Genomic DNA, 15378 nt, shown 5'->3' on the forward strand with positions numbered 1-15378 from the left:
ATATATAAGATTACCTTGTTATATCAAATGTCATTTATTCAAAAAACGAAAAATCGTGTGCGATTAAAACATGTTTACGAATATTAATTGCCAAGTTTTGCAGTTTTTTAAAAACCTCATACATATGAAAAATATAATAAGAAAATGTTTTGCTCGCATCGCTGAAACATCTCTTTCACTTATCTTGGTCGTAAACGACACCGATTTGCCGTCGCAGCTCATCCTCGATCTCGGCAATGAGCAACGAATGCGCGTGAGTCACCTTGGGGCTCTCTTTGAGGCCTGAAAAACGAAACGCGACGTGACCGATGGTTATTCCATAATAATCTCGCAGTCGGGCGAGGTAATCTGTACCGACCTTTTTTCAGACATTCTCGCACTTCCATCGCTTCGTAATGAAGACCGGCGCTGTTGATGTGAAAAAGTGGCAGCTTGGTCTCGGGCAGGGTGACCCTCTGGTGGACTCCGCCCGGCAAAACGATCTCGGTCGGCGCCCAGAAGAGCGGCAGGCTTATCCAGCCCTTGGTGCCGATGATGCTGGCGTCGTTGGGCGCGAGGCAGGTCGTCTGCGTGGCGATGCTGGCCGTGCGTCCGTCCTTGTAGACGAGCGAGGCCGACATGGACAGGTCGACGCCCTCCTCGTTGAGGTAGCCCGCGGCTTTGATCTCGACCGGCCGCTCGTGATCGAAGACCAGACAAGCCAGCTGAATCACGTACACGCCCAGGTCCAGAATCGATCCTCCGCCCAGAGCTTTCATTCTGCAAAAAGATTCGAACACGATGTCGATCGCATTAATCGCAATTAGCTCTTGTACTCGGTTGGAAATACTTACTTCAATCGATCGACGGCGCTGATGTCGTGCCCGAAGGTGACGCTCAGCTGCCTAACCTGGCCTATGGTACCCTTGGCTAATTCCTGGCGCAGAGTCTCGTAAGCCGGAAAACAGCGACTCCAAATGGCCTCCATGAGAAAGAGACCCTTGGCCCTGGCCAGCTCGATCAACTTTTTCGTCTGCTCGAGGTTCATCGTCAGAGGCTTCTCGCACAACACGTGCTTGCCGGCGTTCAGCATCATTTGGCCGATCTCGAAGTGGGACGTGTTCAGCGTGCCGATGTAAACGATCTCTGTCGACGTCAATTTCGTCAAAATACTTTCGCCGATGTAAGTGAATTTCGAGAGCTCCAAAGCTTACCGACGTTTTTGTCCCGGGCGAGCTCCTCGTAGCTGCCGTGGGAGCTCTCTACGCCGTGGCTCTTGGCGAACTCTTGGGCGCGTTTCGGGTCTCGCGCCGCCACGGCCACGAGCCGATGCTCCGATTTTGGCAGTACGTTGACGGAGGCCGCGAAATCGTGTGATATTCTGCCCGCCCCGGCGATGCCCCAGCGCGTGGCCATCTATACAACGATATCGTCCCTTCGTTTTAGTTTCTATCTCAAAATAGATGACGAGAGCAAAAACCCACGTGAAAAATTTCACGTTTTACGGTATTCTATATGGTATCTCTCATAATTACAGAAAAATAATCAGTAGAAATATGGGGGTTAGAGTGTATCAGAGGGCTACGATAGCACGAGAGACATTAATGTCCAGGATGAATCTGACTTGGGTTACTAATACAATTATTTTGACTCTGACACTTGCAGATTTACACAGAAAAAGTATTCGCCATCTAGCGGTGAAGTTTTTCATAAGTGTACTTTTCTATCGTTAAAAACTTTGAAGCGCGACGAATACCTTTCAAAGACTAATAAAAAATGAAATCCAACAAATGAAAATTGAAACAAAGGAAATTCCAAAGTACAGTACTTGAAAGCAAGCGAGATCGCTTGAGTTTCGATCAAAATAGTCGTATCGGTTGCGAGAAACTGCTTGCCATCCGTCTCTTGCGCAATATATCGCGACGAGTAACGCGAAAAAAAGCTCAGCTGTTTCGATCTCGAGTACTTCCAGTGCGACGGATAGTTTAGTTATCTCGCTTAGATTACAGACAAGTGCACTTGGCAGATTATTGTAAACGAAAAAATTTATCTCGTTATCTGTTGCAAAAATTTTCCATTTGCACGATTACTTTATCAAATTTTTATTCATTCTCTTTTTCAGTTTTTTTTTTGTATCAGCAATCTAACAATTAATAAGAAGAAAAAAATAAACAACTGAAAACCGCTGATGGTCGAGGGCTTATTTTTATCGAAACACGCGAGGTTCTAATAAAACAAACGTTTTGACGTACATGTTTAAAGCCGTTGAATTTAAAAATAAAACGAAATAGATGAATTCAAAAAAATATCATTAAACATTTTATTTTTTAGTATTCACATACAAAATTTACATTGAGTGAGATTAATTTTATAATTCATAGGACGATTTTATTTTTTGTTAGAAAACTGAACAAATGTGAAGCCTTTATAAAATTTTTAAATCATGTTCAACTTTGTAAAGAAATTAAAAGATGACTCGATAATCTGTGTCAATTTTATCGATACTTTGTTCAGCTTTGTTTAGTATTATCGTAATTTAATTAATTATGGAATAAACTCGAACTAAAGAAACAAATAATTATAATATGTATAAATTTCATTAGTATTCTGCTGTACATATTATAACTTTAATTCAATTCTCTATTATAAAAAAGACATAATCTTACTGCAATACTTACAGTAAAATACCGTATGGGTGCCGATTAATTAAGATTCAAATTCTCATAAAGATGGATGCAAAATCAATTTTCAATTAACCGTCTGTAAGCCTGAAATGCGAAAATTCAGTCTTCCTAGCTGAAAAGTGACACTAGCAGAGCGAATAGCAGACAGAGGCTTGGAATTTATGTACTCCACTACGGAGGGCACTTGGATGCATGAGAACTCGAGAGAGAGAGAGAGAGAGAGTAAACGGGCCAGCGGTGCTTGACACAAGTGCAGTCCGGGGGGAAGGCGGTAATTTCAAAATGGTGAAATCGAAGAAGTTATTGCATTGGCCAAAGTATTTGGGGGCTGAATTTACTACAAGAGTTTGGGAAAAGAAACATGAGATTCGCCAAAGTTGATAATTTGCGAGGGTTTTTGTAAAATCATGTACTTCTTCGCATTTGTTTTGTATACTATTATAATTACCATTGAATAGGTTCACCATATTAAAAGTAATAAAATTATGAAACTCATAATAATTCAATAAGTTATTTAATCATGGTTAATTTATAAATATTTCTAAATTTTATTTCAACATAATATTTAAAAAAACGTTTAAAAAATTTCCTCGAACGTACATTGAAATATTTTCCTTATTTTCTAGTGGAACTTTGTTAATGCACGAATCGAACGAGTTGAACGTGAATCCGATTATTTATTAATCGTGAACAAACTCCAGCACGTTTTCAATAAAAATTTTATACTTTTTCGTGTATATATTCGAAAATATGGACGCAATCTTTCTCGATCATTTTGAAAAAAAAAAATTTGATCAATAATAATCGAGTAAGTATAAAAGATTTCAAATACAACATGAGGCTCGTATTAATCCTGTTTCTCGTTTCTTTTGCCTGCGTAAGTTTTTGAGAATTTTTATGAGGCAAATATTGACACCTTCATCCGACAGACTTTACGTTGAATTTTCCAGACCGTCCATGGATTCAGTCTGAGCAAATTCACGCACAAAATTTGGAACGAAACGAAGAAAAAAGTGACCTCGCTGGCTGAGTCTGCCAAGAAATACGTAATCGAAGCTGGACAAGCCCTGAGCGACGTGCACGATCTCGAAGAAAAGGCTATCAAAGCTATCAGTGGACTGCTCAGTAAATCTTTGCTCGAGGTAAGCCATTCGAAACGGAAAATGGGAATTTGTCTGACGCAAATCGTTGGCTGTTGCAGGCCGAAGAAAGTTTGTCGGGTTCCTTCGAATACGCCAGCAAGTTCAAGGTCGACTTCGAGCACTGCAAGAAAAAATCCGAGAGCGACGTTCACGCGGCGTTGGAGGAAATTCTGCACGACGTCACCGCCAAGGTCAAGGAAGTATACCGCGAGCTGAAGACCGAAGCGAAGGAAGTGATACACCGCGCCGAGACGGGTATCAACGAGGCCAAAAAGAGTTTCTGGGAAGGCGCGAAGTCGATTTTTGAGGCGGGCAAGAGCGCGGGCTCGTTCGTCCTCGAAGGCATTACGCTGCCCGCTACGATCGAGGTCCTCGTCAAGAACACGCAGAAGAAGGTCGCGTCGAGGACGGCGAGCATCGTGAGAGACGCCCAGTGGTGCGTCATTGAGGCCGTCAAAGCGGCCGGCGTAGATGCCTCGGGCTTGGAAGGCAACGAAGTCAATGTGGAGCTCGCCGAGGGTAACGATATCGGCCCTGGCTATCATACTGTCCAGGTTCCCGAATAATTCCATAGTATCGTGCTGAATTCGACAATTGTAAATTATTGAAAATAATAAAATGTTGTAGTCAATGATTTTTATTACAAAAATTAGCTTTCTATATTTTACAATCGCCAATCGTTTTATTAGCTATAATTTGGTATTAATATTTTTTCATTAGGTGATAGCTGGAGATGGGGCAAAAAGCTTTTTACAGCGAGCTTATTAGTTTAATAAATGTTGAGTAGGCAACGATTCGTAGCGCACAATAAAAACGTATGAAAAATGCAAACGAACGCGAACGATAAAAACGTAATAATCATGCATTTGCTGTGCATATAAATGTAGGAAGATTTTCATTAGAAAATGTGGTAGTAGCAAAATGATCATTTTTCTATTCTTTTCGTTTCTATATTCCTGGTAGAAATGCTCAAAATTGATAATGGCCTTACAACCTAAAAATAAGCATTAAAAATGGTTTATAATACATTATCATTAATTATCTTGCTTCTAGCGATTTTTTGTTAAAATTTTCTTAAAAATATCAAGCGCATTTTGCGAAGCCTGAAAATGACAATGCAATCGTTCCAAAACGCTCAGACCAGTTTTGCAACCACTTTGAATACGACAATAATAGTTCAGGTCTCAACAGCTAGATGGCGAGTACCTTTGTCAGTAAATCTGCCAGTGGCAAAGTAAAAAATATAAGTGAAAGCACGGTTTTGAAAGAATACTGTGAAAAATGTAGTCACTTCTTCAGGTAAACAAAGTAAAAGAGAAACAGCTTATAGTAGTGTTATGGCGTTTCCAAAATCAAACGAAATAGTATATTTAGCACCTAGGGAGTGAAAAACTGGAAAGTCTCAGAGCACGTGTAATTTATCATTCGAGGCGAGGCCGAGATTGATAATCACGTGCTCTGAAACTTTCTTTTTTCGTTACATAGGTGCAAATACAGTTTTTTTGTGAATCCCCCAGCCTAAAGTAACATTTTGGTTTTGCTCAGCCGGAGTAAAATGTTACTTTAGGTTGGGGTGGCACAAAAAATAATAAAATTTCAATTTACAGTTAAAAATGGGCCATCAAACGGAAAAAGAACGTGGAGCGTTGCGTGGTCGTAATACGTTGAGAAAAAACGTTTGGTTAGTGCATTTCCAGTTCTTTGGCTCTTTTTTAGCCAAGAAACTTTTTCTCTGGCCAAAAACTTTCTATAAATTGTTGAATGTTTCTACCACGAATGCTTTATATTCTTAAAAAAGACTTGAATTTTTTTAATTTATTTCCGTCAAAGGGATTTATTTCCCCCTCTGTGAAGTAAGCTTATGTAAAGAGAAGAATCATTAATCTATAATATGAACGACAGCTTAGAGATAAAAAATCCGGAAGAATGTTAAAATTAGTTAAACTATAATTAACTGTTGCCACGCTCTCAACGATCAATTATGCCTGTCTTATACGGGAGATGCGATGTGCGATCGAAATTGATATGATTTAATAATTCAAACACTGGAGGGGCGAAAAATCAGGCGGTGACGCGTCGATCGATCGGACACAGTTGCTTTACATTCATTTTACATTCGCAGTACAAGAATCGTGAAAAATCCGAAGAAAGCCTCAGTAGAGCTGGATACATGTAAGAGGAAGCACGAGGAGAATGCAGTGGGCAGCGGCGGAGACGCGTCCGGCGTGACTTTTCCTCGACAGGCCCTGCTGGTTGGGCTCGTCGATGTTGTTGCCACCGAAGCTCCCGGCGGCTGGATAGACCTCTTCGGTGGTCGGGTCCTGAGCACCAAAAAAAAAGAGTCGAGATCAGCGAACGAGGTCGAATAACAAGGCCGCGCAACGTAACGATCGCAATGGCTTACGTATCGAAGGGTGAACCAAGTGTTGGTGGCCCAGTCGGGTATCTCGGAGGTCGAGGCCATGAGGACCGAGCGCGAAGTGGGCGTCGTCGTCGTCGTCGTGGAAGTCGTGCTGGTCGTCTTGGAGGTGGTCGGCGCCGCACTGCTCCAGGATATGCCCCGAGCGAAGCCCGGCGATCGGACGGTCGAGCTGGCGCCGCTCACTGCGACAAAACGACATCGACAATTATTATTAGCTGGCATATTATAGTATAGGCTGCGGCAAGTAGTTAATCGAGCGACTGACTGGAATTTTCGGCGAGCGACGAGTAGCGAAGATCGTTGTCCCGCTGCTTGGAGCTGCTAGCGTCCGGATCTCTTCGATCGGCGCCGCTCGGCCAGACGACGGAGCGCGAGGCCGTACTACTGGCTTGCCGAGGCGTCGTCGTGACCGACGACTGAGGCTCCAGGCTCGTCGTGCTTCGGGCTTCTGCGCAACGATAATCGATCATTGATCGTTAATCGTCAGAGAAAGGGAAAAATAATGGACCTACTGGATGGACCGTAGGACTTGTAGGGGTACATGGTGGCGTGGGGCATGGTCGAGGCGTGGACCTCGCGGGCGCTGCTCTGGACGGCTCCGCTCGTCACCGAGTCGTAAAAGTCGCTGGCCTTGGCCCTATACACGTCCTGCTGCTGCTGTCTGGATTGGCCACGAGTGGCGGTGACGCTTCGGGCCTCGCCGAGTCGACCCGAGGCTGCTGTCGCTGCTTTGGCCGTCGTCGAGACCCAACTCCTCATGCCGTGGGGTATCATCGACGAGCACTTGCCCGTGTCGGGACTGCGTATAATTTTTACTCGTCAAGGAATGTTTACAAGTATATCAAGGAGCTTCTTACATGTGACTGGCGCACTGGTCCTGGAGAAAATGGAAGGCCTTGTCGAGGACCTGTCGAGAGAATCGGGCGGCCACGCCCTCGACCTTGTTGCCGTCGCATCTCATTCGGGTTTTCAGGATGACGCACGATCGGAAGTTGTGGTAGGCGCTGTTCGAAAATGAGTTATTGAAACAAAAAACGACAATCCATGGAGGGTCGCGTACTCACCAGCAGAGATTGGGTTTGCGGACGGACTCGCGCGACACCTCCGACACGAGGAAGGAGTAATGGGAGCCACAGTGCTCCGGCTCGATGACCGTCGCCTTGATGCAGCTTGCGTACTGCAGGTACTCTGTATGGACGACGAAGAAGAAGAAGAAAAAAAGGAATAATTTGCGTAAGATTTTCGCGCGCAGTTCGCGTAATACCTGCTTGATAGGAAGACTTGGAGCACATCTGGTGGACCGAATTGATGGGCGGCTCGACGGCCGAATTGAACTGGTCCTTCCTGACTTTGGAGAAGCACTTGTCGATGTAGCGCTTTATGCAGTCGACGAAATTCGACCAGGTTCTGGTTTTAACCGACGGATTAATCAAAATGCAACCGATTCTGAACTGAAATGATAATGCTCGTTTACCTGCAAACGTTATTGATGTCGTTCATGTTGTCGGGAAAGATGAGGTGAGGATCCTTGAGCATGGGCTCGGCCACGGCTATGCACTTGCGTATTCGGTCCTCGGCGCAGTTCTGGCCGTTGACCGCCCACAGCGACCAGCCTGTTATAAAACGAGTGCGTAAGAGTCGAGGATAATCCGTCGCTTTATGCAATTACAATGCGTAAAAAGCGTGGACGCGCTTGCGAATCGCAGCAACGACAGAAGCCGACGTCACTGCTTCCGATGAAAGTCGCGCGGCCTCAGCGACGCGTGTCGCCTATTATTATCGCCTAACGCCGTTCATTGTGTACTTGTATACGCAGCAGGTTCGTCGTCGTCGTCTGCGATTCGCAAGCGCATTCGTACCATATATCGTACGTACCGAGCAACAAAGCTGCGGAAACAAAGATCCGGAACATGATCTGCAATTACAACAAAAAAATTATTAGCCTCGTTTCCACCTTTCGCCCGAGTGAATTTCGACGCGTATACGTGTAATGGATTAAAGCTCGAGTCGAGTCTCGATCTTTTCGGCAGAATACAAATCGTAACTGTCAAGAGTCATTTGATTCTCGAAAATTACCATTAAAATTTGCCCATGTCTGATCGCAGACGAGCTTTTGCCAGCTCGCGAGCGAAAGCTCCAAAATTACTGCAAACAAAAAACGGACCAAATTTCACCGGTCGTCGGCTTGGTGCAAAATGATAGGCCGCTGAGCGCAGGATACGAGTGTCCCATTACAATATATTAGGCCCCCCAGTAGCCGAAATCGATAAATCCTTTATAATAAAGATTCGGTATTGCGCATTCAACGTGTCTTTTCCCCCCGTATCCTACATTCGAAATCGTGTCGGGTCGTCGGTCGCCTGTGTGCAAGCATAACAAGGTGTTACAACATTATTACGGGTACACAGACGTGTCTCGAAACTGAATAAATATGTAGCCTCCTACAAGTTGGCAGTTGCGTGCGACGTAATCGGCGGGGGGTTTGTTTTTCAATGGTCGCTTGTCGAGTAAGCCGAAGGGGCGAATATCGTGTAGGAACAGGTGCGTGCGTCAATGTACACATTATCGGCGCCAGTCCGATGTATCCTTGTGGTACGCGCTTACGTCCTAGCTGATATCCTGCCACACGTGCATGAAATGATGGACTGTCGTATAATAAAATCCTCGTGCGACTAGTGCATGTGTATTATGTACATGGAATCGGCGCGCCAACGGCTCGTGAACGAGCGCTGACACCTGATTTATATTCATTTATGCCTCCAACTTATCGCATACACATACACACATAGGAGGGTTACCGTGTAAGCTGTATGCAGACAGAGAGAGGACTATATACTATAGTCGCCTGCCGCGACCGAGTCGCTGACCCGAAACGCCACTATTATATATAAGTTTTATATACAGTCGCTGCGCTCAGGTGGAAAGCACCCGACATTCTATCACTTGCCGACGTAATGCATAAACATTTGCGACAATTTACAACTGACAAAACTGAAAGTAACAAGAGCATCGAATGTATAAGTTCGATGCTACACGGAACTAAAAATATCGCTCGATGTCGAAAGCCCAATTTTTTTTGTCCACCGATCGTTGAACCGGCAAACTTCCGCTCGAAGGAAAGAGTTCGGCGATCCAAAAAAAAAAGACTTACCTGACTGTATCGTTGACTACGACCACCACGAAGAGTTTTGCACTCGCGATCTCGTTAATCGACTCTCGACGATTTCCTTGCCACGCTATGCCCGCGCTCGCTCTGATGTCCAGTCAAAGCTCCGCTCACTGTCATGCTCGGATCGGCTTTTTTTCTCCCACCTCGGCTGCGCCGCTATATAATATGTGTTTTTCTCTTATTATCCTCTTATTGACTCTTTTTTTTTGTTCACGTATCATGCACTATTAGCTCGGTTTATCATAACACTTTGGCTGCACTGCGTACGTACAAGAACGTTGAAGAATGAACGAGCAGCGATGGACTTGGCGACGGAAGCGATCGGATTTCTATTATATGATCGTCCTGCGCTTTATTTATACTCGATTGTTTAGCTCGATGAATGGTGGCGCGTCGCACAAAGGCACGATGTAGAAAAAGACTCGATCGAGACTCGCGAGTCCAAAAGGAAAACTAAACTCTCGACTCTTGGAGTAGAGTAAGAATTGGATCGAGTCGACCGGTAAGGAGGATAGAGAGGAGCTGCTACGGGCTCGAGGCTCGAAAGTCGACTGGCGATGCTCGCAAGCGCACGACCAACATACGCTTTGCGCCCTGCCGCTGCCGACTACTACACTACTACACAGTCGAGCTCTTAAATGCCCTTCCGTGCGCGCGCCACAGTCCGTAGTCCGTACACGGGCACGCAATGGTCAGCTTTTGCGCGTTTCGCTCTACACACGGGGGGCTATGGCTGTAAAACGCGACCTACCGTGTGCCGTACAAAGAGTCCGAGTATATTAGCGGCTGTGCTTTTGAGTATCCTAGCACGCGATCCGTCGACCAAAGCGAGGTGACAACGCCGAACGCTTCACGCTTCGATGCGCTCCTTTTATCCTCCGCATATTTATTTTATCGTCTATTCGTCTATTCTATATGTATAAAAATTTGCCTCGATCAAACTGACCACGGATAGAATTTTCAATCGTTTTCTTTCTTTCTTTTTTCTTTTATTAATGAATTTTACTTCTCGAGGAGTATATTCGGACGGTATCGCTAATTGCATCTTTCTCCGCAGCGTTGAAACCGTTAAGCTCGTTATTATATTTATTAGCTCGTTCTCGTCGCTCGCCTACGATTCTAGGACGACACTTGTCGCCGTGCACCGGATGCCGCTCTTTTTCTTTTTTTTTTCATTATTCGCTTATAACCAAAGTACTTAACTGCACTTTGACGCCCCGCTCCGTACTTATCATTGCGTTTCGCTTGGCTCAAAAATTGGACTCTTTGCGCGGAGACGCGAGCTTGCGGACAAAAGGTGGCCTCTTTTTCTTTCGTTTTCTTAGCGCTCGAGCCTATGCAGCTGTCCGAGCAAACTATATTACACGTATATGTACGAGCTTTCGGCCCGTCGCATAGAGTCGATAAGAAGCTCCTCGCGTGCGAGTCGAGCGCCGGACTCGCGTGAGCGGGGGCTATTGGCCGACTACGACTATACTCTTCCTCCTTTCTCTCCCTCGAGCGGCTACTCGAAACCGGCCCCCTACACACCATTATGTGCTCGATACTATCGCGATACACCTGTGCGCTCTTATGCCCGTAGCACAGCCGACCCACCATCATCTGACTTTATTTTACTTCTTGCCAATTCGACGACTGCTTCTCGATCGCTCCGCTATACATACCGATACTCCTTTGCTTACTTACTACTCCTTGGCTCCATCTATTATATATTATGTACGCGAGAAATGGGTCATTCGTGCCCGATCGATCTCGCCGGAGCGACGACTTAATGTGGGCCATTATTTGCCCATTCTTTCTCTGCGTTTATCATTTTTCAAACGCGTTGACCGAAAGTCGAATTTTCTCTCTGCTGCTGCCGCCGCCAGCCGCGCGACTATTGATCCTCTCCCAAGGCGCTGCAAAATTATTCAAATCTGATAATAATTCATTGTCTTGGTGTTTTGCATGCCTGTGTAATAATAACACGATGCTCCGCCGGCTTCCTTGACGCCTCTTTTTTTTCTATTATCACTGCGGCCGCCGACCTATGGAGCTATTTTAAATCGAGTTTTTTTTTTCCAACTCCTACATGCAAACGAATAATAACCACGTAAAAGCATAGATTTTACATTTAATGTTTTTTAATCACTTTATTAAAGATTTAATGTCGTACAGAACAATAAGCTCACTCATAAATAAGCAATTTTGTTTGCCAGATACTTCAATTTTAATCAATATATTTACACCAGTTTTTCATTTCTGGGCTAAAAACGTAACTGCTACATCATCGTTCAAGACAAGAGTATTACGAATTTTTTTCTCATTTTAATACGTGCTATGTATTTTAATGCAATTAACATATTGTTTAAACGCTGTCTTAAGCAACTGAACGAGTTGACCCGAAACTAACTTATCGTTCTCGAGATAAGTCCCGCGAATTCAACGTGATTAAAATACACAAAAATAGTATTGACTGTTACGTCACTTTTTTTCTTCTTCTTTTTCTTCTTCCTCCGTTTCTGCACTTTATCATAACTTAAGCATGGGGATTGCGGAATTTCTCGCCAGCGTACTTGGCACCAGCGCCAAGCTCCTCTTCGATACGAAGAATTTGATTGTATTTGGCCAAGCGCTCGGAGCGGCATGGCGCACCAGTCTTGATTTGACCGGTGGACAGACCAACTACGAGGTCAGCGATGAACGTATCCTCGGTTTCACCCGATCGATGAGACACCATTGTACCCCATCCTGCGCTCTTTGCCAATTTGTGGGCGTTGATCGATTCGGTTACGCTACCGATCTGGTTGACTTTCAACAAAAGGCAATTGCAAGCCTTCTTCTCAATAGCTGTCTTAATTCTGCGCGAATAAAACAAATATAAATTCATAAGTATTTGGATATTTGAAAATACTAGTCTAACGGCTTGAAAAAAAAAATATCTATTCATAATACCTTTCTGGATTGGTAACAGTAAGATCATCACCAACAATTTGGATTGGAGTGGCGGCTGTGATGCTAGTCCACGAATCCCAGCCATCTTGGTCGAAGGGATCTTCAATGGAAACAATTGGGAATTCTTTAACCCATCCCAAATACAGGTCTTGCAGAGCCTTAGGCTCCAAGTATTCACTTGGGTTGGAGTTGGGGTTCTTGAAGTCCAAGTCGTACTTGCCGTCTTTGTGGAATTCGGAAGCGGCAACGTCCATACCGATCTTGATTTTACCTTCATAACCAGCAGCCTTGAATTAATAAAGTTTTTCATTATTATGGGAATAATTCACATGCTCGTTATCAAGTTGTCACTAGAGTTGGTTTAATACCATACATAATATGCTAATATATAGCAAAATTTAAATAATCTCTAGTTTTCAAAGAGGCAGGCACCTTAAGTAACGAATTGGGTAAAGTATATAAATTTGAACATGAAATTTTAAATATATGTAAACAAAATTTTACTTGTATAAAAGTAAAAAAGCTATATTATTTCTTTGAAATATTTTTTTAAAAATTCATTTCTAAACTTTAAGACCATAAACTTTTATGTATGACAAACTTAGTTTTAATTAGAAAATAAACAAAACAAAAAAAAAAAAGAGTTTAATTTAAAAATTCACCTTGATAGCATCAATGATCAAGAGTAAACCCTCTTTGTTGTCCAAAATGTTGGGAGCAAAACCACCCTCATCGCCGACAGCCGTGGCATCAAGACCAAACTTCTTCTTGATTCCATTTTTCAAATGATGGTAAACTTCACTACCCATTTTCATGGCTTCAGTGAAGTTCTTAGCTCCAGTTGGGAGGATCATGAATTCCTGCATGGCCAATTTGTTGCCAGCGTGTGAACCACCATTGATGACATTGAAAGCTGGGGTTGGTAGAATGATTTCAGTGTTTCCAGCTAGTTCAGCAATGTATCTATGATAAAATGATTATCTCGTTAGTATGTTTTGATATAAATTTGAATGAAGAGAAGAATAAATCAAGTTTACTTGTATAGAGGGAGGCCCTTTTTGGCAGCACCAGCTTTGCACACAGCAAGAGAGACACCCAAAATAGCATTGGCTCCCAACTTAGCCTTGTTTGGTGTTCCGTCAAGTTTCAGCAATAAGTTGTCAATCTCTGTTTGCTGAGTTACTTCCAATCCACACTAGAGTAAAATTTAATTATTGCAATTAATATTTACCATAGGCTTAAGATTAAATTTTGGTTTTAAACTGTGAATTACTAACTTTCAACAATTCACCAGCAATGATGTTGTTGATGTTATCAACAGCCTTGAAGACCGACTTGCCATGGTACTGTGATTTGTCATTATCTCTCAGTTCCAAAGCTTCGTGCACTCCAGTTGATGCTCCCGATGGAACTGCAGCACGGAAGAGTCCATTCTCCGTTACAAGGTCAACCTGTATTAAGTTAAAAAATTAATTATTGAAGCATGAGAAAATTCTTAATATGACTATTCTGCTAAATTAATAAGTTCAAAATTGTTCAGTAATGAACTGATTCAAGTTTTCAGTGAATTAAAAGTAAAATAGCATACCTCGACAGTGGGGTTACCACGTGAGTCGTAGATCTGACGAGCTTTAACACTGACAATTGGCATATTGGTGCTGTATCGTCGCAAGCTTAATACTGTCAAACTTCTGCAAGAATAAAACGTGAAGCTTCGATTAGATGAAATTCGGCTGTGTGCAACGAGCGAGCGGATCGATGACGAACAATGCCAAGGTTCCGACCACGACCACGACCCGCTATTTCGTTCTCGTTATAGCGCGACAAGGCCATTGCGAGGAGTTTATAAAAAAAAAGCCCACGAAAATCTCTGCTCTCGAGCTGAGCGTGCTTGTGACGCGCGATGGCTCGCTCGCGCACGTAATCTTATGTAACGAAATCAATGAGCGCGAGTCTCGTTGCGCTGCGAAGAAAGTCAATTTGCATTTCTATGTTAGGTGTAAGTGTGAATGGAATTTTTAGGCTCGGAGAAAGCCATTAGCCAAAGACTCGGCACTCGTTACAAACATTCGAGAAATCATCGCTTGCCACGAAATCAGCTCGGACCTATCAAACGATTTGACTTACGTTAAGCTTGATAAGATTGACCTTGTCAAGGTCATGAGCGAATGGAAGCTCGACTTGGCTTTGCAAACTTGCAATTTAAACGGAAAAAGTCCCCGATTCGGTACAGCGTAAGAAGTAATTTTTCGCGATAGCCAGTAGTGCCTACTACGAGGATTGCAATAAAAATTTGCTCTCTAGGCGTTAAAACGGCACGAGACGTTCGCACGATGACACGTGTTTCCACGCATGTCACGCACAACTGCCTACGTATTAGACGACTGCGATAAGATTTTTTGCACGCGGATTTCGAGTTTAGAGGAGCAAAACGCGAAAGAGCGAGAGAGCAACGTTCTCTGGGTGACCGATAACACTCGGCACCTGCTTATTGAATAGAAATAGCACGGCTAATATCTAGTGTATGTGTGCAACTCACCAATCACTGACTGAGATCGATTCTTTCTGCTCGAGACTATGTGCCGGCTACGTGTACAAGTCGCGACTGCCCGAGAGTATGTACGAAGAACGCGAGCTAACTGCGCCAACTTCTGTCCTCCTCCTGCCTGTATTATAGACTGGCTGCTATAAAGCAAGCGCGAACTGCAGCGCGGGGAGTCGCGCGACGTCGCGAGCGGATAACTATTGTAGTCTTTAACATACACGAGCTATTATTATAGGCTGAACATTTTCAGCTGTTCTCACGTGTGCATTATCATTATCTTTATAACGAATTACGGCGCGCTCGTTAATTGTCTATTCTGATGTTTAATGCGATTTTCACGACTCTGTCGATGTGGTATACGCGTTGCGGAGCTATTTGAGAGTGCGTTTTGAAGCGAGCGCACGAATGGGGTGCACGAGAAATAATCGATGATGCTTCGAGAATGATGCAATTTTTTTTTCTCTGAAACGTTCTGCGTACAACTGATTGCTCTAGAATCGGTC

At 43.8% G+C, this 15378-nt stretch overlaps 4 protein-coding genes across 7 annotated transcripts; 1 reads left to right on the forward strand and 3 right to left on the reverse strand.

The window, feature by feature from the left end:
* Window positions 1-10: 10 nt before the first annotated feature.
* Window positions 11-2848, reverse strand: LOC106654210 (trans-1,2-dihydrobenzene-1,2-diol dehydrogenase-like). 3 transcript variants are annotated; one of them, XM_023458895.1, is made up of 5 exons: window positions 1643-1729; window positions 1194-1395; window positions 834-1125; window positions 359-759; window positions 11-282 (listed from the first exon to the last, which is right to left on the reverse strand). In XM_023458895.1, exons 1-5 carry the CDS (start codon window positions 1688-1690, stop codon window positions 176-178), a joined length of 1050 nt encoding a protein of 349 aa, XP_023314663.1. In that variant the 5' UTR covers window positions 1691-1729; the 3' UTR covers window positions 11-175. The 3 variants fall into 3 exon arrangements, with proteins under 3 accessions (XP_023314663.1, XP_014229463.1, XP_014229465.1); XM_014373977.2 differs by lacking the exon at window positions 1643-1729 and adding an exon at window positions 2658-2848 and having other exon boundaries at window positions 15-282; XM_014373979.2 differs by lacking the exon at window positions 1643-1729 and adding an exon at window positions 1736-1875 and having other exon boundaries at window positions 15-282.
* Window positions 2849-3424: 576 nt separating this feature from the next.
* On the forward strand, window positions 3425-4455 carry LOC106654156. Its single transcript, XM_014373882.2, has 3 exons — window positions 3425-3540; window positions 3614-3805; window positions 3865-4455. Exons 1-3 carry the CDS (start codon window positions 3499-3501, stop codon window positions 4369-4371), a joined length of 741 nt encoding a protein of 246 aa, XP_014229368.1. The 5' UTR covers window positions 3425-3498; the 3' UTR covers window positions 4372-4455.
* Window positions 4456-5437: 982 nt separating this feature from the next.
* LOC106654072 (uncharacterized protein DDB_G0271670-like) lies at window positions 5438-9473 on the reverse strand. Its single transcript, XM_014373760.2, has 10 exons — window positions 9379-9473; window positions 8103-8142; window positions 7702-7840; window positions 7492-7634; window positions 7292-7415; window positions 7085-7231; window positions 6740-7026; window positions 6493-6675; window positions 6210-6409; window positions 5438-6126 (listed from the first exon to the last, which is right to left on the reverse strand). The coding sequence occupies exons 2-10, from the start codon at window positions 8137-8139 to the stop codon at window positions 5959-5961; spliced, it is 1428 nt and encodes a 475-aa protein (XP_014229246.1). The 5' UTR covers window positions 8140-8142; window positions 9379-9473; the 3' UTR covers window positions 5438-5958.
* Window positions 9474-11497: 2024 nt separating this feature from the next.
* LOC106654088 (enolase) lies at window positions 11498-15005 on the reverse strand. 2 transcript variants are annotated; one of them, XM_014373783.2, is made up of 7 exons: window positions 14458-14798; window positions 13919-14021; window positions 13608-13781; window positions 13368-13525; window positions 12993-13293; window positions 12331-12617; window positions 11498-12236 (listed from the first exon to the last, which is right to left on the reverse strand). In XM_014373783.2, exons 1-7 carry the CDS (start codon window positions 14490-14492, stop codon window positions 11915-11917), a joined length of 1380 nt encoding a protein of 459 aa, XP_014229269.1. In that variant the 5' UTR covers window positions 14493-14798; the 3' UTR covers window positions 11498-11914. The 2 variants fall into 2 exon arrangements, with proteins under 2 accessions (XP_014229269.1, XP_014229270.1); XM_014373784.2 differs by lacking the exon at window positions 14458-14798 and adding an exon at window positions 14870-15005 and having other exon boundaries at window positions 11502-12236.
* Window positions 15006-15378: the final 373 nt, after the last annotated feature.

This window comes from Trichogramma pretiosum, unplaced genomic scaffold (genome assembly GCF_000599845.2).
Source record: "Trichogramma pretiosum strain Unisexual culture from Peru unplaced genomic scaffold, Tpre_2.0 scaffold25, whole genome shotgun sequence".
Lineage (NCBI taxonomy): Eukaryota > Metazoa > Arthropoda > Insecta > Hymenoptera > Trichogrammatidae > Trichogramma > Trichogramma pretiosum.